Raw genomic sequence first — 27,298 nt, 5'->3', positions numbered from 1 at the left:
ATAAAGCAGCCACTAAGTGTAGATACAGATGGCAGACAAATATTAAATTTGCTGTGTGAATTATCTGAGAGGTTATCTGAGTATACTTACCTTGCCCTGTTTACACCACGACTGCAATTCATTTCTGAGAGGCACATTTACTCTGATGGATACCTGACGTTAACTACAACTGGAAGTGATCCATTACTGCTGTAAACCTGCACAAATAAACAAATTATTAAGCCTGTAACTTTGGAAGTAACAATGTGTCACTGTTCAAAGTCCAAAGTTCAAAGTACATTTATTATCAAAGAATGTATAAATTATACAACCTTGAGATTCCTCTGCTTACAGGCAGCCACAAAACAAGCAACCCAAAAGAATCCAATTTAAAAGAAAGACCAACACCCAATGGGCAGAGAGAGAAAAACAAATCGTGCAAACAATAAAAGCAAGCAACAGCATTCAAAACGGAATTGAGTCCATAAATATGGAGCCTGGAACAGTCCAAGCAGACCCACAGCCTCAGCGTCAGTTCATCACACAGCAGGGTAAATCACCGCGAAGCTCGCAGACACAAAGCCCAGAGTAACCAGAGCAGTCTCACAGCCTCAGCACCACTGAGAAGAGCAAATATCGTGAGAGAGCGAGCAGAATCAACCCAACCCTTGCCTCCGGTCCCAACACCCTGCCTTTTCAGTCTACCTGGGCTGGTGTTTAAATTGTCCAAACACCTGGTCATCTCCTGATATACTCATTTTGCAGACTCTGTGGCAAACAAAGTGTTTTTCCTATGATGTTCTGTATTGACTCACACTATGATGAAGAAATGCTTCGCTGAATCTTCCTTCTCTATTGAACGGTAAGCTTTCTTCATCAGCTAAACTATGTTTGAGAAATATTCCCTCATGGACATTGTTAAATCTGTCTGGACTAATGCAATATTTACTATGGTTCCAAAAGTACATTCACATCCTCCTTAAACACCCGACAGTAAAATAACTTCTACATTCTTCTCCAATCATCATCTGTGACACTCTTCATCTTCACATTAGATACCGAATGTTGTCACAAGGCTACATTCCCTATTTTCATCATTTACTGTCCTGTGTAAAAGTCTTAGGCACATATATATAGTAAGAGTGCCTAAAACATTTACACAGTTCTGTATTTATCAATGTGGAGCACAGAGCAAGTTTGTAAATCGGATGGGAGCAAAGGATGTTGGGAATGGCGAGGTTGGAGTGCTGCAGGAGGGGTGTGGGACAGGTGGCAGAGAAGGAATCCCAGGACAGGGTATGGCACAGATGCAGACACATCCAGTCCCAAGACACCTCTCCCTTCCTCTTTTCCCAACCATGATTCCCCTCTCCCTGCCCACTTCCCACACTGTCCACAATAGAGACCCATATCAGAATCAAGTTTATCATCACTCACATGTCATGAAATTTGTGTTTTTTTTAGCAGCAGCAGTACAGCACAATACATAAAATTACTACAGCACTGTGCAAAAGTCTTGGGCACCCTAGCTATATACATGTGCCTAAGACTTTTGAACAGTACTCTATATTTTGGAATTCAGTTCAAAACAACAACTTCTACTGGTCAATATCGACACTTCGACGACACTTTATCTGAAGGCAGCCCTGCACCTTCATCATCTGTACTCTTCCTTATCAGTCCTGGTACAGCCATCCATACCGTGCAGTGCTGGTTCCCCACCGATCCCCCTGCCCCTGCATTTCACCTGAAGTGTATACCAGATCTGTATACATATTGTATACTAGAAGTGTTGCATTGGCAGAGTCCTTGCTATTGTCAAGTACCCCTCCCTTCTGTCCCACAATCTCTTTGACCTCATACCATTAGGCAGAAGGTACCACAGTATAACAACAAGCACTGTTAGGCTGAGCAACAGCTTCTTCCCCCAGGCTGTGAGACTTCTGAACACCCTGCTACCACCCAGTAGTGTATATTTTTTGACAGCGCCTGTAGCTTTATACTGTTGTATATTTAACCATATGTCACATATTCTCTTTGTGTCAACTTGTACATCTACAGAATATTCTTAGTAACTGTTAATATTATTGTGTTAGTCTTATTTTATGTGCTGTATGTGAGATATGTACTGTGCACTTTGGTCCCAGAAGATTGTTGTTTTGTTTAACATGGTTGAATCACAATAAACTTCAATTTGAAATGAGCACGGTTGAATGACAATAAACTTGAATTGTGCTTCTTCCCACAGCATCGACATTGTATCACCTCAAATAGTTTCTCATTCGCTTTCCTCAAGATCAGCACTGGAATCCACTCTTGTAATGTTCTTTACTGCTTAAATACCATCGCTTTTTTCCCCATGTTACACTGAGGTGCAACTTGTATACAAATGCTGATGTGACCTCAGCCTTCAATGTACTAGATTAAATATCATCTCCACTTTGTAGATCCTTAGGCACACCAACAATGCTGAATTTTGGCACACTCTAAAGTGTAGGGAAGTGCACAGTCATGTTCTTTGGTAGAAGGAACAAAAGCCAAGACTATTTTCTCAATGTGAAAAAATACAGAAATCGGAGATGCAAAGGGATTTGGGAGTTCCCATGTTGGATTCTCTAAAAGCTAACACGCCAGTTGAGTTGGTGGAAAAGAAGCAAATGCAATGATAGCATTCATTTTGAGAGGATTAGAACATAAAAGAATGTAATACTGAGGCTTTATGAGACATAGGTCAGACTGCACTTGGAGACTGACCAATTGGGCAGATTAAGCCCCATATCTAAGCAATGATGTGCTAATGTTGGAGAGGTTCCACAGGAGGTTCCTGGGAACGAAAAGGTTATTGTATGTGGAGCATTTACAATGTAGAATGGGGGAGGGTTTCTTTTTGGACCCTGTTGAATATTGCGAGGTCTAGATAGAGTGGACATGAACAGGATGTTTCTGATGTGTGGGAGTCTAAGAACAGAGGGCACAGCCTCAGTACTGAAGGATGTCCCCTTAGAACAGAGATGAGGATGAATGTCTTTAGCCAGAGGGTGGTGAATCTGTGGAATTCATTACCACAGGCTGCTGTGGAGGCAAAGTAATTAGGTATATTTAAAGAAGAGGTTGATAGGTTTTTGATCAATAAGGACATCAAAGGTAACGAGGAGAAGGCAGAAGAATGGGATTGTGACCTTTCTTCAGGACTGGAAAAGAAGGGGTAAAACAAGGGAATAAAAAGGTGGGGGAGGGGCAGGGGAAACAGGACCAGCTAGAAGGTGCTAGGTGAAGTCAGGTGGGTGTGAAAGATAAAGGACTGGAGATGAAGCAATCTGATCGAAGAGGAGAGTGGGCCATTGGAGAAAGGGAAGAAGGAGGGGACACAGGGGAGGTGATAGGCAGGTGAGAAGAGGTAAGAGGTGATAATACATTGCTTTTCCATGGATCAGATTAAGCACATAAGGCATGTAGGCTGATAAACACAAAAATTACAATTGCAACAAAATACAATCACTGAACACTGTAACGCATCAACCACTTCACTTAAGTACTTAAGTGATCCAGCACTTAGAGCACTTATCAGGTACTTTGGAACCAGTGTATTTATGAATCATTTCAAGCTAAAATAACAAGTGAAAACACTACAGTATTTCAATTAATCTGCAATCTGGTTGCATTATGTCTTCAACCTTAATTCTGCAGAAAATACAATCAACACGCATGACTTATAAAGAATGTACTTACAGCATTCTGTTGTCTGTCCCTGCAATCTATCAAAAACAAAAATTAGGTAGGCTTATACAAGTATTCTGAAAGTCATTTTCCGTTGTTGTAATTTACTCTGCCATATTTTGAGACAAAATCATGAGCATTTTAAAAACAAATAATGTCCCAGTTTCAATCTAGTAAGAACGGTGTGTGGGAGGTTGTCTTACTCAGGACCTCAGCAGCTTGAAGCCGGAGTTTTCCCACCACAATTATTTTTCGCTAATTTCAGTTTGATGAAAAATCTCGCCACAGTCCGATGGAAAAACAGTGTTCAGATAACATTAATATTGGGATACGCAAAACCACTGAGGGATATCCAAAAGGTTTGCTATGTCTGAAATCTGAGGAAACACCAGATTTGGGCCTAACAATTGGGCCTAACAGGCCTGAATGGCCAATGATAAGGGTTAGATACAGCAGTCATTCAAATCTACAATTACGCAAGGTGATAAAGAAATCTTCTGCCAAGATCTGCAGGAATTTCTGAGGAATTCAAACCAGGGTTGTTGCTCGAATTCCACCCATCTACCATAACTGCCAATTGAAATTGCAGTTTCCTCTCTCAAGCACTTCTATAACTCTGAAGTATTTACACACTGCCACTCTCCACTCCCGATCAGAACAGCAGCACTGACCCCTAGGTTCACCTGTAGCCATCAATCCCAAATCACACATGCATTTTGTGGAAATAATTCAGAAAATGTGTAGCTTGGGTGGTTGATGGTTGGGTTAAGTTGTTCTCCAATCTTGGCAATTCAAATGCAAACGTTCCATCACCATACTGCGCGTTAACAGCAAACTGATATTGTTTCCTGATATGGTGATGAAACATTTGCAAATGAATTGCCAAGATCAGGGAACTCAACCCAACACATTCATTGGGGTCAATCCTATCAGAAACTCCTGTCACCATATGTATCTTCATTTCCCCAACCATCATATGTGTGCCCTGATCAGCTATTTCACCTGCACTCCTCAGATCCTACGTTCTCCTTTATATTTAGGTGTATCTGCAAATCATGATTCTTCCAAACCATGTCTGCACCTGTACCTGTCTGACTGCCTCCTACCTGCCAGAGTCTGCTTCCTTAGTTTTCCTGATGTGGCATCTTCAGCCAAATTCCAGCATTTATCCAGACTCTAGAAAGTGCACCTATCGGGCCATCAGGGAAAATCTGAGAACTTCTTTGTCAATGACACTCTGGTGTTAAGACTGGCTGGGTTCACCTACATGGACTCCCTCCATGTTCTCCCTGGTGTGGGGCTTGTGTGCACCATTTCCATCTCATCCCGCTCCTTTAAAAGTTGGAGGCCACTTTCTCCAGAGGCACCTGAAGTAAAGGCCACTTAATTACAGCAGAAATGTTATCCCAAAGAATTTACTGGGAATGATTTTCCGAAGAGCTTAATAGAAGTGTGAGCTTAATAGAGCTTAATAGAAGGCAAAAATACTGGCAATTGTAAATTCCATTGTAAAATCTGAAGATTACTTTCAATCTGGTTAAGAAACTTTGGTTGTAGAAAATATTGGAAGATGTGCAGAGTAAATTAATTACATACGTGATTTATATTTGCAGAGCAAAAATAGTGCCAGAATCGCAATGAGACCCAGACTAACACCGACAACAGAAGCTATAACTGTCTGGGTGTTCTTTCCTTCACACTTCACATCAGCTTTAGCACTCCCTGGCTTAACCTGTTTAAGGTTAAGCGTTTCACATCTGGGGATGACACAGAAAAAAAAATCTGTACAAGCACCTGCAATAGTTGCGCCAAGTTTGATTATGAAAAATCTGTTACAAGTGGATAAGTACCCAGATCCCAGTGGGATTTATCCTATGTTATTGAGGCAAACAAGAGAGGAAATTGTTGGAGCTTTGACAAAGATCCTTATGTCCTTTCTGACCATGGAGTTTAAAGTACTTACACTGTCCAGTTCTTACACTTTTCAGTTGATGAACTAATGCTTGAAAAAGTCCCAATAGGACATTTCCCACACACTGTATCTTTTAAATTTGTTCCTGAAAAATAAAAGAATATATGACTATGCCAAGTAACCAGGAGAGAGCCTGTAAAACTGGTGTTAGAAAGCATTTCTTACCATTCACGCACTCCAGTTAAAAATGGTTAATTTTATTTGCTTTACAACAATGTCTAACATTGAATAAAATGAAGTTGTAGTTTTGGTACTACAACTTTAAGTATTTATTGAGCTGTCATTTGCAGAACCTGTAACTAAAGGTGTCAAACTCAGCAAAGACTTCACTGAATAGTCCTCACGGTGTTTAGGTGCAAGATTACCTGAACATGTTTTGACTTCTAGCTTTCATTAATTAATGCCTTCATATGGCTTCAATAGTTACTAGCACCTATTATAGTCATAGTCATAGTCATACCTTATTAATCCCGGGGGAAATTGGTTTTCATTACAGTTGCTCCATAAATAATAACTAGTAATAGAAATAGTAATAAATAGTTAAATAGTAATATGTAATTTATGCCAGTAAATTATGAAATAAGTCCAGGACCAGCCTATTGGCTCAGGGTGTCTGACCCTCCAAGGGAGGAGTTGTAAAGTTCGATGGCCACAGGCAGGAATGAGTTCCTATGACGCTCTGTGCTGCATCTCGGTGGAATGAGTCTCTGGCTGAATGTACTCCTGTGCCCACCCAGTACATTATGTAGTGGATGGGAGACATTGACCAAGATGGCATGCAACTTAGACAGCATCCTCTTTTCAGACACCACCGTGAGAGAGTCCAGTTCCATCCCCACAACATCACTGGCCTTACAAATGAGTTCGTTGATTCTGTTGGTGTCTGCCACCCTCAGCCTGCTGCCCCAGCACACAACAGCAAACATGATAGCACTGGCCACCACAGACTCGTAGAACATCCTCAGCATCGTCCGGTAGATGTTAGAGGACATCAGTCTCCTCAGGAAATAGAGACGGCTCTGGCCCTTCTTGTAGACAGCCTCAGTGTCCTTTGACCAGTCCAGTTTATTGTCAATTCGTATCCCCGGGTATTTGTAATCCTCCACCATGTCCACACTGACCCCCTGGATGGAAACAGGGGTCACCGGTACCTTAGCTCTCCTCAGGTCTACCACCAGCTCCTTAGGCTTTTTCACATTAAGTTGCAGATAATTCTGCTCACACCATGTGACAAAGTTTCCTACCGTAGCCCTGTACTCAGCCTCATCTCCCTTGCTGATGCATCCAACTATGGCAGAGTCATCCGAAAACTTCTGAAGGTGACAAGACTCTGTGCAGTAGTTGAAGTCCGAGGTGTAAATGGTAAAGAGAAAGGGAGACAAGACAGTTCCCTGTAGAGCCCCAGTGCTGCTGATCACTCTGTCGGACACACAGTGTTGCAAGCACATGTACTGTGGTCTGCCAGTCAGGTAATCAAGAATCCATGATACCAGGGAAGCATCCACCTGCATCACTGTCAGCTTCTCCCCCAGCAGAGCAGGGCAGATGGTGTTGAACGCACTGGAGAAGTCAAAAAACATGACCCTCACAGTGCTTGCTGGCTTGTCCAGGTGGGCGTAGACACGGTTCAGCAGGAAGATGATGGCATCCTCAACTCCTAGTCGGGGCTGGTAGGCAAACTGGAGGGGATCTAAGTGTGGCCTGACCATAGGCCGGAGCAGCTCCAGAACAAGTCTCTCCAGGGTCTTTATGATGTGGGAGGTCAATGCCACCGGTCTGTAGTCATTGAGGCCGCTGGGGCACGGCGTCTTCGGCACAGGGACGAGGCAGGACGTCTTCCACAATACAGGAACCCTACGGAGCCTCAGGCTCACGTTGAATACATGGCGAAGTACTCCACATAGCTGAGGGGCACCGGCTGGGTGGCATCACTATACAACAAACATTTTCAGCTACTGGGGAGTGCAAGCAAGGAAAATAATGGGGGTAGTGTGAGGTCTATGGCATGCATGTGATGCACCAGCTCTGGGGTTTAGACACTCCAATTATCAGGAGTATGGATAGCTGGAGCAGTTCCTTTAAAGATTCTCACCTGCTCCACTAACTACCGGCTATGTTTTGGTGCCAAGATTTGGATACTTAAACAGCACCTGAACTCTGGTTTGGTGCTCAATCGTCAGCTCAACTTTGGTTCAGTCTGCGATGGCATTGAGGATTTCCGTCTCATCAGGTTCTCGTCTAGCATCTAGGCAAGAACCCTGATCTCATCTCATTGTGTCTCGATTCTAGTCTCAGGTACTCCCGCACTTGAGTCCTTACCATCCTCGCCTAGGCCTCTCAGCACAGCAAGGGCTTTGTGACAGCTGAATAAACTGCTCAAGCTTTGGAATAACAGTGTGAGGAAGATGCTACAAAGGCATATCAAAATATTTGCTTTATTAACGGAGAACTGGAGCAGATCAAGGGTTAGAGGAATTTCAGACTTAGTGTGTTCAGAAGTGCAGACAGCCAAGCAGCAAATGAACAATAATAACTCAAAGTAAAGACTACTCAATAATGGGTGAAAATGGGTAACAGGATGAATTAGTTTTCTAAAAAAACAAATCTAAATGCCATTCTAAGGCTACGTCCACACTACGCCAGATAATTTTGAAAACGAAGCTTTTTCTCTTCGTTTTGACCCTCCGTCCACATTGAAGTGACGTTTTCATCCCCCAAAAATGGAGCTTTTCTAAAGCACTCTCCAGAGTGTGTAAATTTGAAAACAATTGTTGCGCATTGTAGTGTGGACGGGGTAAATGGAGATATTTTAAAACGCTGTCATGACAACACCACAACAACAATGCTTTTTCTGCTTCTGCTTGTTACCTACCTTTCTCTTTAACTCCTTGACCAGGTGGGCATGCTCTGTGCTTTACTGCCATCAGACAGTTCTGAGTGCAATAATACCCGCCCCTGGGCTCACATACTGCATTGTGAGTGTCAGTGCATGCTTTTTTAAATTGAAATCCCAGCTCTGTAAATAGAAAGCACTTATGAGGTTAACACTGAATTAATACAAACTCCTTTCTACTTTAACTTGGACAAAAGAGCATATGAAATTGAAGCAGTAATTGAATGCTCAACCTCTTGTGCCCACTCTGCCATTCAATTTTTTCCCTTCGGCATCCTTTTGTTACACTAACCCCACATCCCTCAATTCCATCAAAATCCAAAAATCTATCACTCTTGTTCTTGAACATGAATAGCTACTGTGCCAGAGTTGCCGTGCCCTCACTCTGATATTGTGACCACAAGATCCAAGTGGAAATGCTGACCCCGCTTCTACTCTGTCAGGCCCTGTAGAATTTTGCTATTTCAGTGAGATATCTCTCTCAATCATCTTCTAAATTCTACAGAATAAATCCAAATCTGTTTACTCTTTCCTCATTGGACAATCCTTATCCCGGGAGTCATTGTTGTCCTCCTATCAGCAGTATATCCACCATTCTAAGACCAGATCAGTACTCAACATCCGAGGTACAGTCTCACCAAGACTCTCTCAGCACTTGTCAGTCTATCACTTAAAAAAAATTCTCCATGTTCCTTTTTTCCCAATCAAAGTGGATGACAGCACTTTTTCCCACTTTACCATCGGCCATTCATTTAACCTGTCTGTATCCCCTAAAGCCTCTCTGTATCCTCCTCACAACTCATACTGACTCCTTTGTATCTGCAGCAAACTTGGACATATGACTGAAAACTGAAAAATAAACACTGAATTCCTGTAAATATTCAGTTATTAGCTGATCTGTGAAAATAGAAAGAATTAATGTTTTGGGGTCAATTACATTTGATCCATTCAGTTAGCTGTAATGCTCACCCTGCACTACATGATATGTCTTTTTAAGAATTGGTTTCAGGGATCAGGCCTGCTGGGTAAATAGAGACAGGCTGAGATGTGGTAATGAGTTAAGCTCATCTATACAAGAAAATCAACAACACTGACTGACCTGTGAACTTTGCAAACAGAGTTTTTCACTGTTGCGTAACTTTCACAAAGTGATGGGGTTCTCACAGCTGTTTTAAAACAATTGAAATATAGATCACCTTTTCACTGATGCTGAAGCACATTACAGCTAGGTCTTGAAACTTTATTTTGATGGCAGAAAGTCCCACAATACACTTGAATCAGAATCAGGTTCATTATCTCAGATGTATGTTGTGAAGTTTAGCGTGAATCCCAGTTCATAATTTCACTATCAGTACAGTTACAGGATCATAGTTGAGCATCTCCGCTCCATCTGACAAAAGCGGAACTTACCAGTAGCCAAACATTTTAGATCCCATTCCCACTCCCTTTCCAACATGTCAGTCCATGGCCTCCTCTTGTGCCAAGATGAGGCCATCGTCGGGTTGGAGGAGCAATACTTTTTATTCCATCTGGGTAGCCTCCAGCCTGATGGCATGAATATCAATTTCTCCTTCTGGTATTCCCCCCCCCCTTCTTCTGTTCCTCATTCTGGCCTTTTACCTCTTCTCACTCCCCCCTCTTCCTTTTCTTACTCCTATGATCCACTCTCCTCTCCTATCAGATTCCTTTTTCTCCAGCCCTTTACTTTTCTCACCCACCCGGCTTCACCTATCGCCTTCCAGCTAGCCTCCTTCCCCTCCCCGCACCTTTTTGTTCTGGTGTCTGCCTCCCTTCCTTTTCAGTACTGAAGAACGATCTCGGCCTGAATATTTATTCATTTCCACGGATGCTGCCTAACTTGCTGAGTTCCTCCAGCATTTTGTGTGTGTTGATACAGAATCACGGATTTCTATATCAGCAATAAGAAGCAGTAATAATACTTTGTAAATATGGCATGTATAAGATTAGAAAGAGTAAACACATTTATAGAAAACCTGATCATGATGGCTTGATCAAATCAGGATACTTACGGTCTGTATTATAATACATACCGTGATCACACTCTTTACACTTAAAACAATTTTCCAGGCTATTTGGATATTCTATATACTCTCCAGCTGCACATGGAATACACGATGTACCCCTCATTAAGCTGCAGTGTCGGCTTACAATGCTGCCTGCAAGAAAACAAAATATGTGCATTGGAAAAGGCAGACATGGAATTACAATGCTTGTTCTGCTATCAGGAAGCCAGTTAGAATGTAGTTTGCTGCAAAAAAAAATCACTTGAGATCTTTTTTCTTTAAAAAAAGGAATAGCAGCATTTCAAGAAAGTCATGATTTTTTTAGGGGGAGGCATAGGGAAACTAAATTTTTTTCTCATTTGCAGTCCCTCAATGTAGTGGATCATTTGGTTACCCACTCCTGGTCTGTGACAATTGATAAACTAATGTGGGCCTCACAGACTCTATTACAAGCTGGGCAGGATGCGTGTGACTGAGCAGGTAGGTCATAATTTGAGAGGCAGTGTGCTCATTCTACCAATTTGCACTGGTCTTTTGTCTTCTACCAATGCACAGACTTCAATCCCTCGAAGCCATCTCATTGTCAGTATTGGGACTGCTGTTTTTCACATTGTTTGTCAATGATTTAGATGGTGGAATTGATGGCTTTGTGGAAAACTTTGTGGATAATACGAAGATAGGTGAAGGGGTAGGTAGTGTTGAAGAAGCAATGTGATTGCAGCAGGGCTTAGACAAATTGGAAGATGGGCAAACAAGTGACAGATGGAAAAGAGTGCTGGGAAATGTACGATAATGCATTTTGGTAAAAGGAACAATAGTGCAGACTGTTATCAACCCCAGACCATTACATCAGGCATTCCCACTAGTTAGAGACTTTACAATTATTCAAAGAGGTTTTGACAAAATCTTTGAATCTTTTTGTCTGTCCACTAGTAGTTCTTAACTGTGAAAGAGCTCAGAACAATTTATTTCAGGAGTCAGGCATTTGGGCCTGAAAATTACATGACCGTCTATTAGAACCAATTGACTAATGTTCAGAGTTTTGGCCTGGGGAAGGACACTGGTGTTGACTGATGTTGATTCAGGGAATTCTGTGGAGGAATTTCCTGTGCTTTGGTAAGCTGGCTACAGATAGTCCAACCACAGAAAGGCAGGGAATCAGAATCAGGTTTATTATCACCGGCATGTGACGTGAAATTTGTTAACTTAGCAGCAGCAGATCAATGTAATACATCATATAGAAGAGATATAAAAATAATAAATAAATAAAATAATAATAATAAATAAGTAAATCAATTACAGTATACTTATATTAAATAGATTAAACAAACATGCAAAAACAGAAATACTGTATATTAAAAAAAAAGTGAGGTCGTGTTCATGGGTTCAATGTCCATTTAGGAATCGGATGGCAGAGGGGAAGAAGCTGTTCCTGAATCGCTGAGCGTGTGCCTTCAGGCTTCTGTACCTCCTACCTGATGGTAACAGTGAGAAAAGGGCATGCCCTGGGTACTGGAGGTCCTTAATAATAGATGCTGCCTTTCTGAGACACCACTCCCTGAAGATGTCCTGGGTACTTTGTAGGCTAGTATCCAAGATGGAGCTGACTAAATTTACAACCCTCTGTAGCTTCTTTCGGTCCTGTGCAGTATCCCCTCCATACCAGGCAGTGATACAGCCTGTCAGAATGCTCTCCATGGTACATCTATAGAAGTTTTTCAGTGTATTTGTTGACATGCCAAATCTCTTCAAACTCCTAATAAAGTATAGCCGCTGTCTTGCCTTCTTTATAACTACATTGATATGTTGGGACCAGGTTAGGTCCTCAAAGATCTTGATGTCCAGAAACTTGAAGCTGCTCACTCTCTCCACTTCTGATCCCTCTATGAGGATTGGTATGTGTTCCTTTGTCTTACCCTTCCTGAAGTCCACAATCAGCTCTTTCATGCCAGGTTGTTGCTGCGGCACCACTCCATTAGATGGCATATCTCACTCCTATACGCCCTCTCATCACCACCTGAGATTCTACCAACAAAGGTTATATCGTCAGTAAATTTATAGATTGTATTTGAGCTATGCCTAGCCACACAGTCATGTGTATATAGAGAGTAGAGCAGTGGGCTAAGCACACACCCCTGAGGTGCACTAGTGTTGATCGTCAGTGAGGAGGATATGTTATCACCAATCCGCACAGACTGTGGTCTTCCGGTTAGGAAGTCGAGGATCCAATTGCAGAGGGAGGTACAGAGGCCCAGGAATGATTGCTACCCTATAGACCATGAAATTTGTGCTAAGATTGTGGTCTTCTTTTTCAAACACTTTTCTGCAGAGAGCCAAGAAAAAAATTATATCATATGACAAATTGTCATATGCAAAAGTAAGTTCATGCATATACAGGCACAATTCATGAGAAAAACTCAAATTAAACATAAATTATACAAAGTTATACAAGTAATAACATAACTAGAACTAAAATAGTCCATTGTACCACAACATGATTACAGTTTTTGCTATTCTGAGGTAGTGGTGTGGTTGTGCAGGTTGGTTCAAGAAGCAAATGACTGAAGGAAAGTAGCTGTTCTTGAACCTGGTGGTGTGGGACTTCAGGCTTCTGAACACATGTCCAACTATAAAAAGATAGCTTCGATGATAGATCTTGACTCTCCTGGTGAAGAAAAATGTGCCAATGAAATATAGGGCAGAATCCAGGACTCTCTGCAGTTTATAATGTCCCTGCACATTTAAATTGCCAAACTAGACCATGATGTAACCGATCAGGATACACCTGCAGAAGTTGTTCAAATGTTCAGTGATATGCCAAACCTGCTGGACCCTCTGTGATAGTGAAGATGCTGGTGTGCCTCCCTTGTGATTGCATCTACATGCTGGCCAGGACAGGTCATCCAATACGTTTTTGCTTCGTCAAGCACCTCCATACTATCCACCAGCAGGGGGACTTCCCAGTGGCCAAATGTTTTAACTCCGATTCCCATTCTTGTTCTAACATGTTGACCCATGACCTCTCCTTGTGCAAGATGAGGCCGCCCTCAGGGTGGAGGAGCAAAAACTTATGTTCTGTCTGGGTACCCTCCAACCTGGTAGCATGAATATTGATTTCTCCTTCCAGTGGACAAATTCCACAACACCCAGCACCCCCCCCATCGTCATCTACTCCCCACTCTGACTTCTCACTTCTTCTCACCTGTCTATTACTTTCCCCTAGGTCCCTTCCTCTTTCCCTTTCTCCTATTGTCCACTCTCCTCTCCTACTAGATTCTTTCTTCTCCTACCCTTGACCTTTTCCCATCCACCTGGCTTCACTCATCACCTTCTGGCTAGTCCTCCTTCCCCTCTCCCCCACCTTTTACTCGGGCATCTTCCCCCTTCCTTTCCAGTCCTGACGAAGTGTCTCGACCCAAATTGTCGACTGTTTACATTTTTCCATAGCTGCTGTCTGACCTTCTGAGTACATCCAGCGCTTTGTGTGTGTTGAATCCAATAATCTTCCAGAAATAGTAGGGGACAGAGGGTCCAGTGAGATGGAGGAACTGAGCGAAATACATGTTAGTAGGGAAGTGGTGTTAGGTAAATTGAAGGGATTAAAGGCAGATAAATCCCCAGGGCCAGATGGTCTGCATCCCAGAGTGCTTAAGGAAGTAGCCCAAGAAATAGTTGATGCATTAGTGATAATTTTTCAAAACTCGTTAGATTCTGGACCAGTTCCTGAGGATTGGAGGGTGGCTAATGTAACCCCACTTTTTAAAAAAGGAGGGAGAGAGAAACTGGGGAATTATAGACCGGTTAGCCTAACGTCGGTGGTGGGGAAACTGCTGGAGTCAGTTATCAAAGATGTGATCAGCACATTTGGAAAGCGGTGAAATCATTGGACAAAGTCAGCATGGATTTGTGAAAGGAAAATCATGTCTGACGAATCTCATAGAATTTTTTGAGGATGTAACTAGTAGAGTGGATAGGGGAGAACCAGTGGATGTGGTATATTTGGATTTTCAAAAGGCTTTTGACAAGGTCCCACACAGGAGATTAGTGTGCAAACTTAAAGCACACGGTATTGGGGGTAAGGTATTGATGTGGATAGAGAATTGGTTAGCAGGCAGGAAGCAAAGAGTGGGAATAAACGGGACCTTTTCAGAATGGCAGGCAGTGACTAGTGGGGTACCGCAAGGCTCAGTGCTGGGACCCCAGTTGTTTACAATATATATTAATGACTTGGATGAGGGAATTAAATGCAGCATCTCCAAGTTTGCGGATGACACCAAGCTGGGCGGCAGTGTTAGCTGTGAGGAGGATGCTAAGAGGATGCAGGGTGACTTGGATAGGTTGGGTGAGTGGGCAAATTCATGGCAGATGCAATTTAATGTGGATAAATGTGAAGTTATCCACTTTGGTGGCAAAAATAGGAAAACAGATTATTATCTGAATGGTGGCCGATTAGGAAAAGGGGAGGTGCAACGAGACCTGGGTGTCATTATACACCAGTCATTGAAAGTGGGCATGCAGGTACAGCAGGCAGTGAAAAAGGCGAATGGTATGCTGGCATTTATAGCGAGAGGATTCGAGTACAGGAGCAGGGAGGTACTACTGCAGTTGTACAAGGCCTTGGTGAGACCACACCTGGAGTATTGTGTGCAGTTTTGGTCCCCTAATCTGAGGAAAGACATCCTTGCCATAGAGGGAGTACAAAGAAGGTTCACCAGATTGATTCCTGGGATGGCAGGACTTTCATATGAAGAAAGACTGGATGAACTAGGCTTGTACTCGTTGGAATTTAGAAGATTGAGGGGGGATCTGATTGAAACGTATAAAATCCTAAAGGGATTGGACAGGCTAGATGCAGGAAGATTGTTCCCGATGTTGGGGAAGTCCAGAACGAGGGGTCACAGTTTGAGGATAAAGGGGAAGCCTTTTAGGACTGAGATTAGGAAAAACTTCTTCACACAGAGAGTGGTGAATCTGTGGAATTCTCTGCCACAGGAAACAGTTGAGGCCAGTTCATTGGCTATATTTAAGAGGGAGTTAGGTATGGCCCTGGTGGCTACGGGGATCAGGGGGTATGGAGGGAAGGCTGGTGCAGGGTTCTGAGTTGGATGATCAGCCATGATCATAATAAATGGCGGTGCAGGCTCGAAGGGCCGAATGGCCTACTCCTGCACCTATTTTCTATGTTTCTATGTTAATGTCCAGGAATTTAAAATTGCTGATTTCTCCACTGCCTATGTCGACTGGCACATGTTCACCCTTCTTCCCCCTTTCTAAAGCCAATCTTCTTCAGTATTATTGATGTTAATTGAGAGGTTATTTTGTAGCACACACAACTAGGAGTCCTGTTGTACTTCTGTTGTGCTGGCAACTAAAAAGAACTATTGAACTTTATAGAGAACACAGACCTGATTCAGAAAGCATGAAAATATGCAAGAAGCATCAAGCATTACGTTAATGGTGATGCCTTTGTACATTGTCAGATATATCTGGTTTAATCACTGATGCTGCTCATTGAGGACTCTTCACACTGATGGGTTGAAGAGCAGTTTATTTTGTTCTGCTCACCCCTGCATTGTAGGAGGAACTATAACAGACCAGCTTCCACTGAAATGTCTGTACAATCTTGAAAAATGTTAGAGGCATCAAAATGTGAAACTTCCAGAGCACAACTTCCACTGTTTGATCAGACACAATAAATCTGAAAATGAATACTCCAAAGTACATTTGGTAAAATGTTGCAAATTCATAGATAGATGCCAAAGAAAGGTGTAAGGGGGTTTCGATTTTTATGTTACTGCGGAGTCTAATTAAAATGGCATCTTTGTTATGTTAATCTGGGGAATGCGGCTTTGTTGTGTTAAACATTGAGAAAGTTTGCGCTAACTGTTTGTTTTTGCTTTAGAGTCTGATAAGAGGGTGCTATTAACCAATTGGGATAGTTGTTATGGTTTTGGCGTAATTGAAGATACTGTATGCATGGGGTTTTGGGGCAGAAGGCGGGAGAGCGAGACAAAAGATGGACGAGGTGCTGTGAGTCCGCTAACGGGGTCGGACCCCGAGCGGGACGTTCGGCGAGGAGACAGAGACGGACTCGTGTGGAGCGTCTGGTCGACCACCGTTGTTGGTCCCAGGCGGCCGGTCGAGGTGGTCCGAGGGGTCGCAGGGTGAAGAAGAAGGTCCTTGAGCTCCAACGGTTTTGTGCACGAAGAGATTGAACTTTGATAAGTGTGGCGCCTTTTATTTTCCTTTTATATTTTATTCTCTTTTAATTATATAGTTCCAGTAATATCTATAAACTGTAAATCATTTAATTGCATCTGGTGCATTGTCTGTTATTTGGGCGGGGTGGGGTACCTCACACAGCATCCACACAAACGAATTATCCAGTTTGGCGGGGCCGAGGCTGTTTCCCTAGACGACAGCGAGCCGAGCGACCCTGAGGGTGGCCAGGGGGTGGCTACAAAGACATTTATATTCAAGATTCAAGATTGTTTAATGTCACTTCCTGTACACTAGTGTAAGGAGAACAAAATAATTATTACTTCAGATCCGATGCAGCACAAAAAACAAAAAAGATAAAGAACAGAATAATAATAAAACACCATAAATATAAATACATAAGATAGCTTATCTACTGTATATAGATTGATGGTATGTCCATAAAATGACACTAGGTTGTACATAAGATGAATGAGGAGTTAGTGGGTGGAAGTCTTGACCAGTCTTACTGCTTGGGAAAAGTAACTATAATTAAATAAATACAGTAAACACTAATCCTATAAAAGGTAGTGGATTCAGCCCGGTACATCACTGGTAAAGCCCTCCCAACCATTAAGCACATCCACATAAAACACTGTCGTAGGAAACCAGCATCCACTATCAGATATTCCCACCAGCCAAGTTCTCTCCTCGCTGCTGCCATCAGGAAGAAGCTACGAGAACCTCAGGACTTGCACCACCAAGTTCAAGAACAGTTACTACCCCTCAACCATCAGGCTCTTGAAAAAAAAAGGGGATAACTACACTCACTTGCCCCATCATTGAAAGGTTCCTACAACTAGTGATCTCACTTTAAGGATTCTTTATCTCATTATCTCATATTCTTGTAAATCCCATAGATTTACTGATTATGTCCACAAGACAATGAATCTCAGGGCTGTATATGGTGACATATATGTACTTTGATAATAAAATTCACTTTGAACTTTAATATAAAGTAAATAATTAACTACTATTGACATAAAATCAAAATATAACCATTAAACCCACTAAGAATTGGCAACATATGAGAAACCTAATTGGTTTATAGAAATATTAAACAAAAACTTACACTAAATCAGAAAGTAGAAAGACAGCTACTAATGAAATGAGGCTCATTCATGGCATATGCTTTAATGAAATTCTATCTGCGGAACTTTAGAAAGTTAAAGAAATTGATTTGTTTGCATTGAGATGATGACTGTATAAAATACTGGCCATCACTTACCTGGAGAACACAATGAACAACAGATACCACCATAATCATACTCCTCTGGATAACAAGCTGTTGTCACTGGAATTTGAGAAACCAGTAATAGAAGGAAAAAAATCTGTAATTAAAAAAATACATGCATGGATTATTAAAACTAAACAAACTAACACTGTGGATTACTTGACTCTCACCTGCCAGCTTTTACTCCTTCCCCTCCACCACCTTCTTATTCTGGCTTCTTCTCCCTTCCTATCCAGTCCTGATGAAACACCTCTGCCCAAAACATTGATTGTTTATTCCTTTCCATAATTCTCTGCCTGACCTGCTGACCTAGTGCTGATAACGATTGCACTATTTCAACAAGTTAGGAATTACGGATTTGAAGGTATCAACAATCATCTTGAATGTTACAATGAATATTAAGATTTGGATGTTGCAATTACCATTAGCATTGTATGAAGGCAGTCCATTATCAACTCTAGGTGTCAGTGCTGATTTTGTTTATTTATAGCCAGTCAAAAGAGCTGTGTACACTGGATGAGTTCCTCTGCCAATAGCTATTAGGATTCAGCCAGTGGTATAGTGGCATCAGCACTGAACTTTGGAGCGCACGGTCCCAGGTTCAAATCTAGCCGGCTCCTCGCACGTTTTCCATCCATCCGGAGTTGAGTGTCCAGCTAGCAACTCGGTCTCATAAAAAAGGCCAGTCAGGCACTGGAGGATATTACTGTTAACTTGGAACTAATACAGTTTTCCAGTACTATAGTAATATTAATAGTGCTCTAATTTGTCTTGTATTTCACAGATAATTTGTTACTCTGTTAAGCAGTAGTTTGTCTTTTGTTATACCTTTTTATCTTTTCCATGAAACCATGAAATTGGGGCAGCCACTTAATTGACCCAAAATGTACTGGTCCTGATGAATTCCAATTAACCAGAATCCACAGTATTTCATGATGATTTTGTAAAATAACTTTGTTATGTTTTAAAATATCTTTTGGATTCAGTGGTGTTCAAGTAGCATAGACTTCCAACACCTACCAATGTGGTATCTGAGCAGGGCAGTGTTTCCATTGCCAGCAGTCATAGAGTCATAGAACACTACAGCACAGAAACTGGTCTCTCAGCCCATCTAGTCCATGCCAAAATATTAATCTGGCTTGTCCTATCAACCTACACCGTACATATCCTTCCCATCCATGTACTTATCCAAATTTCTCGTGTTGAAATCAAACCCACATCCATCATTTCCACTAGCAACTCATTCCACACCCGCCTCACCATCCTCTGAGTGAAGAAATTCCCCCTCATACTCCCCTTAAACATTTCACCTTTCACTCTTAACCCATGACCTCGAGTTCTAGTCTCACCAAACCTCAGTAGAAAAAGCCTGCATCCATTTACCCTATCTATACCCCTCATAATTTTGTATATCGCTATCAAATCTCGTCTCATTCTTCTACATGTTAGGGCAGGGTTTCTCAACCGGGGTTCTATGAGAGAACGTGATTTAAAAAAAAATAAACATTGCTTTTTTTGAACTTCGTGCAACTTGCAATGCTAGCACTCGCAGTGGGGGGCAGTGACCGAGCAGCCCCATTAGCAATCTCAACCCAGTATGGCAGTGCACAGTTGGACCGAGTTTATTTGGTTGAGTCTATTCTCAGTTTTTGACACAAGATAAGGAAGCTGTTGATAATGGGTGAGCATTGTATTGCATGGAGGGGAAGACAGTAGGCTGTTGAGGAGCTGAAATGGGTTTTCCAAACATTGAATGGACTCACCCAACTTGGGCTTTGACATCAGCCTCTCCCTCCCGATTACCTCCCACAACTTCCCCTTACGTGCCGCCAACTGACATATGGGAGCAAACAAAATAACAGTGTAGAAGAAAATTGGAGGCAAATATTCATTCTAAAGATAGTCCACTATGGCGATTTTTGAAGAGGAGGTGTGAGATGGAAGAGGAGGATTCTAGGCCTAGGCTTACATGTAATTCTGATAGGGTTAATGATGAAGAATTACAATCTTCAGAGTCATTTCATGCTCTAGTCATAGTCATACTTTATTGATCCCGGGGAAAATTGGTTTTCATTACAGTTGCACCATAAATAATAAATAGTAATAGAACCATAAATAGTTAAATAGTAATATGTAAATTATGCCAGTAAATTATGAAATAAGTCCAGGACCAGCCTATCGGCTTGGGGTGTCTGACCCTCCAAGGGAGGAGTTGTAAAGTTTGATGGCCACAGGCAGGAATGACTTCCTATGACGCTCTGTGTTGCATCTCGGTGGAATGAGTCTCTGGCTGAATGTACTCCTGTGCCCACCCAGTACATTATGTAGTGGATGGGAGACATTGACCAAGATGGCATGCAACTTAGACAGCAACAGCGCAACAGTGGGCACAAAAAAACGGTGGTCCTTACAATGAAAGCTACTTATCAATGGGTTTTACATGGACTGGTGGTTCAAGTTGTCCTATTCCATGGTGCCCAGTCTGTGGTAAACAACTTACAAATGTATCAATAGCTCCAGCAAAATTGAAAAGACTCTTAACTACAAATCACAGCCATATGACACGTAAAAGTGCTGATTATTTTGAACAACTATTGGAATCTCAAAACAAACAGATTAAAACTTTTGAAAAAGTTATTTAGTAGCTTTAAGACTCATTCACTCAAGAATGTTTAAAAAACTGTGAAAACCTGGACAAGAAGCACACCAACCTCCTGCTACACACAGAAATCCAGTTGTTAAGCAGAGGAAGAGTTCTCAACAGGGTGTTTGAGCTGAAAACTGAATTGCAGGAATACTTTCAAGAAAATAGTAGGCTAGATTTTGCTAAGTGCTTTGAAGATGAAGAATGGCTGCAGAAACTAGCCTACTTAACAAACATTTTTCATCATATGATCCAGTTGAACAGGTCTCTGCAAGGCCCTGGAGAAAACGTTCTGATGTCAAGATTTTTAGATTTAAAAAGGAACTGAATCTTTGGAAAAATCATGTTGCAAAAGGAAATCTTGAAATGTTTCCACAGCTGCTTGGGCTTGAGAGTGAGGAAGGATATCAGAAAATCTTGAGTCTTATTGAAAACCACCTGGAAGAACTGCAGAACAAAATTGAACAGTAATTTCCCTCCCTTTCAAAACAAGTGTATAACTGAATGAGGGGCCCTTTCTGTGAATTTTCTGCTCAGCCTGAGAACTGGACTTTAAGAGAAGAGGAAGGACTTTATGAGCTGCAGTCTAATCATGCACTCATGGTGAGACTTACTGACCTGCACCTAGAGACGTTTTGGATTTCTGTGAAAGAAAAGTATCCTGCCATTCATAGGAAAGCAATGAACATTTTGCTGCAGTTTTCAACTTCTTACATATGTGAGCAAGCTTTTCTTCTTTAACAAGCATCAAGAGCAAGGATAGAAATTGTCTCATTTCAGTTGAAGGTGAAATCATTGTGCTTATCTCAAGTTCAACTGAGAATTGAGGAATTTATTATGTTTGCTTTATGAGTTCTTCGTGGCGCGTGGTTAAGGCGTTCATCTAATGATTTGAAGGTCACTAGTTCGAGCCTTGGCTGAGGCAGCGTGTGTGCCCTTGAGCAAAACCATACATTGCTCTGCGACGACACCAGTGCCAAGCTGTATGGGTCCTAATGCCCTTCCCTTGGACAACATCGGTGGCGTGGAGAGGGGAGACTTGCAGCATGGGCAACTGCTGGTCTTCCATACAACCTTGCCCAGGCCTGTGCCCTGGAAACCTTCCAAGGCACAAATCCATGGTCTTGTGCTACACATGCTCTTACACTTCCTCCCTTGCCACCATTCAGGGCCCCAGACAGTCCTTCCAGGTGAGGCGACACTTCACCTGTGAGTCGGCTAGGGTGATATACTGCATCCGGTGCTCCCGATGTGGCCTTCTATATATTGGCAAGACCTGACGCAGACTGGGAGACCGCTTTGCTGAACATCTATGCTCTGTCCGCCAGAGAAAGCAGGATCTGCCAGTGGCCACACATTTTAATTCCATATCCCATTCCCATTCTGATATGTCTATCCACGGCCTCCTCTACTGTAAAGATGAAGCCACACTTAGGTTGGAGGAACAACACCTTATATTCCATCTGGGTAGCCTCCAACCTGATGGCATGAACATTGACTTCTCTAACTTCCACTAATGCCCCACCTCCCCCTCATACCCCATCCGTTATTTGTTTTTATACACACATTCTTTCTCTCACTCTCCTTTTTCTCCCTCTGTCCCTCTGACTATACTCCTTGCCCATCCTCTGGTTCCCTCCCCCCCTTGTCTTTCTCCTCGGACCTCCTGTCCCATGACCCTCTCATATCCCCTTTGCCAATCACCTGTCCAGCTCTTGGCTCCATCCCTCCCCCTCCTGTCTTCTCCTATCATTTTGGATCTCACCCTCCCCCTCCCACTTTCAAATCTCTTACTAACTCTTCCTTCAGTTAGTCCTGACGAAGGGTCTTGGCCTGACACGTCAACTGTACCTCTTCCTAGAAATACTTTCTACTTCTTCATCCAGGTCATTTATAAAAATCACGAAGAGGAGGGGTCCCAGAACAGATCACTGTGGAACTCCACTGGTCACCAGCTTCCATGCAGAATACAAACCATCTACAACCACCCTTTGCCCTCTATAGGCAAGCCAATTCTGAATCCACAAAGCAAGGTCTCCTTTGATCCCATACTTCCTTACTTTCTGAATGAGCCTTTCATGGGGAACCTTATCAAATGCCTTACTGAAATCCATATACACTACATCCACTGCTCTACCTTCATCAAAGTGTTTTGAAACATCCTCAAATAATTCAATCAAGACCATAAGGCATGACCTGCCCTTGACAAAGCCATGCTGACTATCCCTAAACAGATTATGTCCCTCCAAATGCTCATAAATTCTGTCTCTCAGGATCTTCTCCAACAACTTTCCCACTACTGAAGTAAGACTCACTAGTCTATAATTTCCTGGGTTATCTCTACTCCCTTTCTTGAACAAGGGAACAACATTTGCAACCCTCTAATCCTCTGGCACTTCTCCCATCCCTATTGATGATACAAAGATCATTGCCAGAGGCTCAGCAATCTCCTTCTTGCTTCCCATAGTAGACTGGGGTACATTTCATCTGGACCTGGCAACTTATCTAACTTAATACCTTTCAAAATCTCCAGCACATCCTCTTTCTTAATGTCTATATGCTCAAGCATTTCAGAATGCTGTAGGTCATTCCCACAATTGCCAAGGTCCTTTTCCCACTATCCACTATTGAACCTGATTGGTCTTATTCTCAGATGGCTCATCCTCTTGTTCTTCACATACTTGCAGAATGCCTTGGGGTTTACCTTAATCCTGCTCACCAATGCCTTCTCATGGCCAGTTCTACTCTCCAAATTTCTTTCTTAAGTTCCTCCCTGGCAACCTTGTAATTTTCTGGAGCTCTAGCGGTACCTAGTTTTTTGAAACTTTCGTAAGCTTTTCTTTTCTTCTTAACTAGATTTTCTACATCCTTTGTACACCATGGTTCCTTTACACTAACATCCTCTCCCTGCCTCAATGGAACATACCTATGCAGAACACCAGGCAAATGTTCCCTGATCATTTACCTTTCTGCCGTGCATTTCCCTGAGAACATCTGCTCCCAATTAATGCTCCCAAGTTTCTATCTAATAGCATTATATTTCCCTCTACCCCAATTAAACATTTTCCTAAATTGTCTGCTCCTATCCTTCTCGAGTGCTGTGGTAAAAGAGATAGAGTTGTGATCACTACCTCCAAAATGCTCTTCCACCAAGAGGTTTGACACCTGACTAGGTTCATTTCCCAATACCAGATCAAGTATAGCCTCTCCTCTAGTTGGCTTATCTACTTATTGCATCAGGAAGCCTTCCTGAACACACCTAGCAAAGTTCACCCCATCCAAACCCCTTGCTCTAAGGAGATGCCAGTCAATATTACAAAAGTTAAAAATCACCCATCACAACAACTCTATTACTATTGCACCATTCCAGAATCTACCTCCCTATCTGCTCCTTGATGTCTCTGTTATTATTGGGGGGTCTATAAAAAAGACTCCAGTAGAGTTATTGCCCCCTTCCTGTTTCTGACTTCCACCCACACTGACTCAGTAGACAATCCCTCCATGACTTCCTCCTTTTCTGCAGCCACACTATCCCTGAACAAATGAGTTACATGATAACAACAATCTCACAGCACTCGGCACAGCACAATGGAATTTCCAGGCTGCAGCTCCTTCACTAACACTTCCCCCATGCTTGTGGATTTGGAGGAGCAACAGTAGTCTTACATTATAAATTGACAGGAAGTAAGACCATTGCTGGGCAGTTTTGTCCCTGACAAATTTAGTTATTGACAAATTTAGTCCATTCATTTAAAAGGAAACCATTATTAACACTAGCACAGTATAAAATTGAGAGCAACTGCCATTTTATTTATTACTTCTTTTATTTATTGAGATACAGCGGGACCCTTCCAGCCCTTTGAGACTACCACCCAACAACCTCCAATTTAATCCTTGCTTAATCATGGGACAATTTATAATGACTAATTAACCTACCAATCAGTGCTTCTTAGGACTGTAGGAGGAAACCAGAGCACCTGGAGGAAACCCACACAGTCACAGAGAGAACATACAAACTCCTTACAAGCAGCAGCAGAAATTGAACCTGGGTTGCTGGAACTGTGAGGGAAATTTGCTGGTTTCTTTTCTCTATATATATGCTTCCCGTCAGCCAAATCATTCAAAAATACGACATTTCTTTCCACTGTTATGCTGACGACACACAGCTTTATCTCCCCCGAAACCAAACGACCAGTCAAATCTAGCCAGACTCATGAACTGCCTTGAGGACATAAAGTGCTGGATGGCACAAAATTTCTTACAGCTAAATGAGGGCAAGTCTGAAGTTGTCCTATTCCTCCCCCCTCCCCCCCCGCCCCGCCGACTCCATCAAGGTGATTGCCAACAATCTTGGTAACTTGTCCACCCTTGTCAATCCCCATGTTAAATCCCTTGGTGTGATATTTGATTCCACCTTGAAGTTTGACAAGCAAGTTATTGCAGTAGTAAAAGCCAGTTTTTTCCAGCTTCGTACTATTGCCAAAATCAAGCAGTTTCTCTTTCAAAGATCTCGAGAAAGTCATCCACACCCTTATATTCTCCTACTTGGACTACTCCAATTCCCTGTATACTGGGATTAGTCAGTCGTTCCTGCCCCGTCTGTAACTGGTCCAGAATGCTGCAGCCAGGCTCCTGACAGGCGCCCGGAAGAGGGACCATATTACTCCTATCCTGGCCTCCCTCCACTGGCTGCCAGTACAGTTCAGAATTGATTTTAAGATTCTCCTGTTTGTTTATAAAGCCCTAAATGGGCTGCCCCCCTTTATATCACAGACCTTCTAACCCCTTATTCTACTTCCAGGTCCCTCAGTTCGGCTAACTTGGAGCTCCTGGCTGTCCCGTGATCTAAACTTAAGCTCAGGGGTAACTGCACCCTTGCTACTGTAGCCCCTAGACTGTGGAACAGCATTCCCCTCCCTATCAGATCTGCCCCCTCCATCGACTCTTTTAAATCCAGGCTCAAAACTTACTTTTATTCACTAGTGTTTGAATCCTCCTGACGTGGCTGATTATTGACGTGCCTAGGCCTTTGTGTTGTTTCTTTTGTGCCTATAAGCTGCTTGCCTTGTGGTTATGTCTATGTTTCTTGGTATTCATGATTTTAGCTATCTGCTCTGATCTGTACAGCACCTTGGTCAACGTGGGTTGTTTTTAAATGTGCTATATAAATAAATTTGACTTGACTTGTTCTCATACCTTGTAAAGCATTGTGCTCAGCACTATACTACCGTGCACCCCAATTTTGCTCAATTATCTGAAATGTTAGTTTCCCCTACAGGGCAATGATGATTGAGTATATTGTATTCTTACCATTTTGAACTCTTCAGCTTTAGTACCTGAAAACAAAAGAATAAATGTAAATATATATTCTCTGAGGAATCTTCAGAACTGACATACATTTGCTATGTCACATTTGCTAGGGAATTGAATGATGAAACACTAGATTAATAGTCCTTCTAGTTCTCCAACTCTTCTGAAGCCTCAGCCATTGAATTATAATTTTGCTTATCCTAGATTCCTCAGACACTGATGATTCATTTTTAAAATATTAAATATAATGTCCATTGCTAATGCATAATTTTACCTATTTCAGTATATGAAGAAAGTTTACTGTGTTCTGATGTTTACACTGGCCTGAAACATTAACTATTTCTCTTTCCACAGATGAGCAGTAATTCCAGAATTATGTTTTAATTAGTCAAACAATCTCGTTTCATCACTTCCTCTAGGACTTTTAGGTGGGCAGTCAATGCTGGCTCTGCCTGGTATGCCCACAAACCATCAATCCTACTCCCCCAAACACTTCCCCCGAAATTTTACACTACCACCTATAAAGCCCCTTTTTATCACTCCACTTCTCCCCAGCCATCTACACCAGGAATAACTTTCAATGGCTGATTAACCTAACAACTATCATGTCTTTGGGAGAAAACAGGAGCACCGAGGGGGAAATTAGATCGCAGACAGAACATGCAAACTGCACACAGACTAGAGTGGTGGTCCGATTGGAACCAGGGCCACTAGAAATGGGAGATAACTGCACTATCCTCAGTGCCACAGTGCCAACTGTTCCTTTGTGGCCAGTGTTGGCCTCATTGTGAATTAATTTTGATATTGTTAAGATTGAAGTTGCTAGAAAGCTAAACAAATGTCTGTGATTGAAAAAGTTGGACAAAGCTTCAATCAGAAATGAGATACAAATCTAACTACTATCAAAGTGAAACTAACAGGACATGAACCATCATTAACAAATAGATTTATTTCATTAAACACATACTGTGATAATCAAAGTCATAGAACACTACAGAACAGAGACAGGCCCTTTGGCCCTTCTAGCATGTGCCGAACCATTAATTTGCCTAATCCCATCGACCTGTACCGAGACCATAGTCCTCCATACCCCTCCATCCATGTACCTATCCAAACGTTTAAATTGACCCTGCATCCGCCTCTTGTGCTGGCAGCTCATTCCACACTCACACTACCAACTCATAAAACAATTATACTAGTTAAACAAAGTCTTCTGAAATACATGGAAGAAATCATAAACCTGAAAAAAGTGAGCTGTGATCTTCAT

The 27,298-nt window shown here is 42.2% G+C and overlaps 1 protein-coding gene across 1 annotated transcript; it reads right to left on the bottom strand.

Annotated features, from left to right (window-relative positions):
• Positions 1 to 717: 717 nt before the first annotated feature.
• On the bottom strand, positions 718 to 27,298 carry LOC134337925 (tumor necrosis factor receptor superfamily member 5-like). The gene is made up of 9 exons (XM_063033316.1): positions 27,278 to 27,298; positions 26,032 to 26,064; positions 18,072 to 18,174; positions 10,613 to 10,738; positions 8,541 to 8,684; positions 5,660 to 5,753; positions 5,293 to 5,453; positions 3,709 to 3,734; positions 718 to 747 (listed from the first exon to the last, which is right to left on the bottom strand). The coding sequence occupies exons 1-9, from the start codon at positions 27,296 to 27,298 to the stop codon at positions 718 to 720; spliced, it is 738 nt and encodes a 245-aa protein (XP_062889386.1).

This window comes from Mobula hypostoma, chromosome 25 (assembly GCF_963921235.1).
Source record: "Mobula hypostoma chromosome 25, sMobHyp1.1, whole genome shotgun sequence".
Lineage (NCBI taxonomy): Eukaryota > Metazoa > Chordata > Chondrichthyes > Myliobatiformes > Myliobatidae > Mobula > Mobula hypostoma.
Note: the sequence above shows the minus strand (reverse complement) of the source record. Positions and strands in the feature narration are given on the sequence as shown.

Coding starts and splice junctions, on each gene's coding strand:
- LOC134337925 (XM_063033316.1), bottom strand. CDS start 27,298: ATGAAGATCACAGCTCACTTT. Junction 10,739..18,071: donor TTGTTCATTGTGTTCTCCAG/GTAAGTGATGGC, acceptor GTTTTCTTGCAG/GCAGCATTGTAAGCCGACAC. Junction 5,754..8,540: donor TCAAGGAGTTAAAGAGAAAG/GTAGGTAACAAG, acceptor TTTATTTTTCAG/GAACAAATTTAAAAGATACA.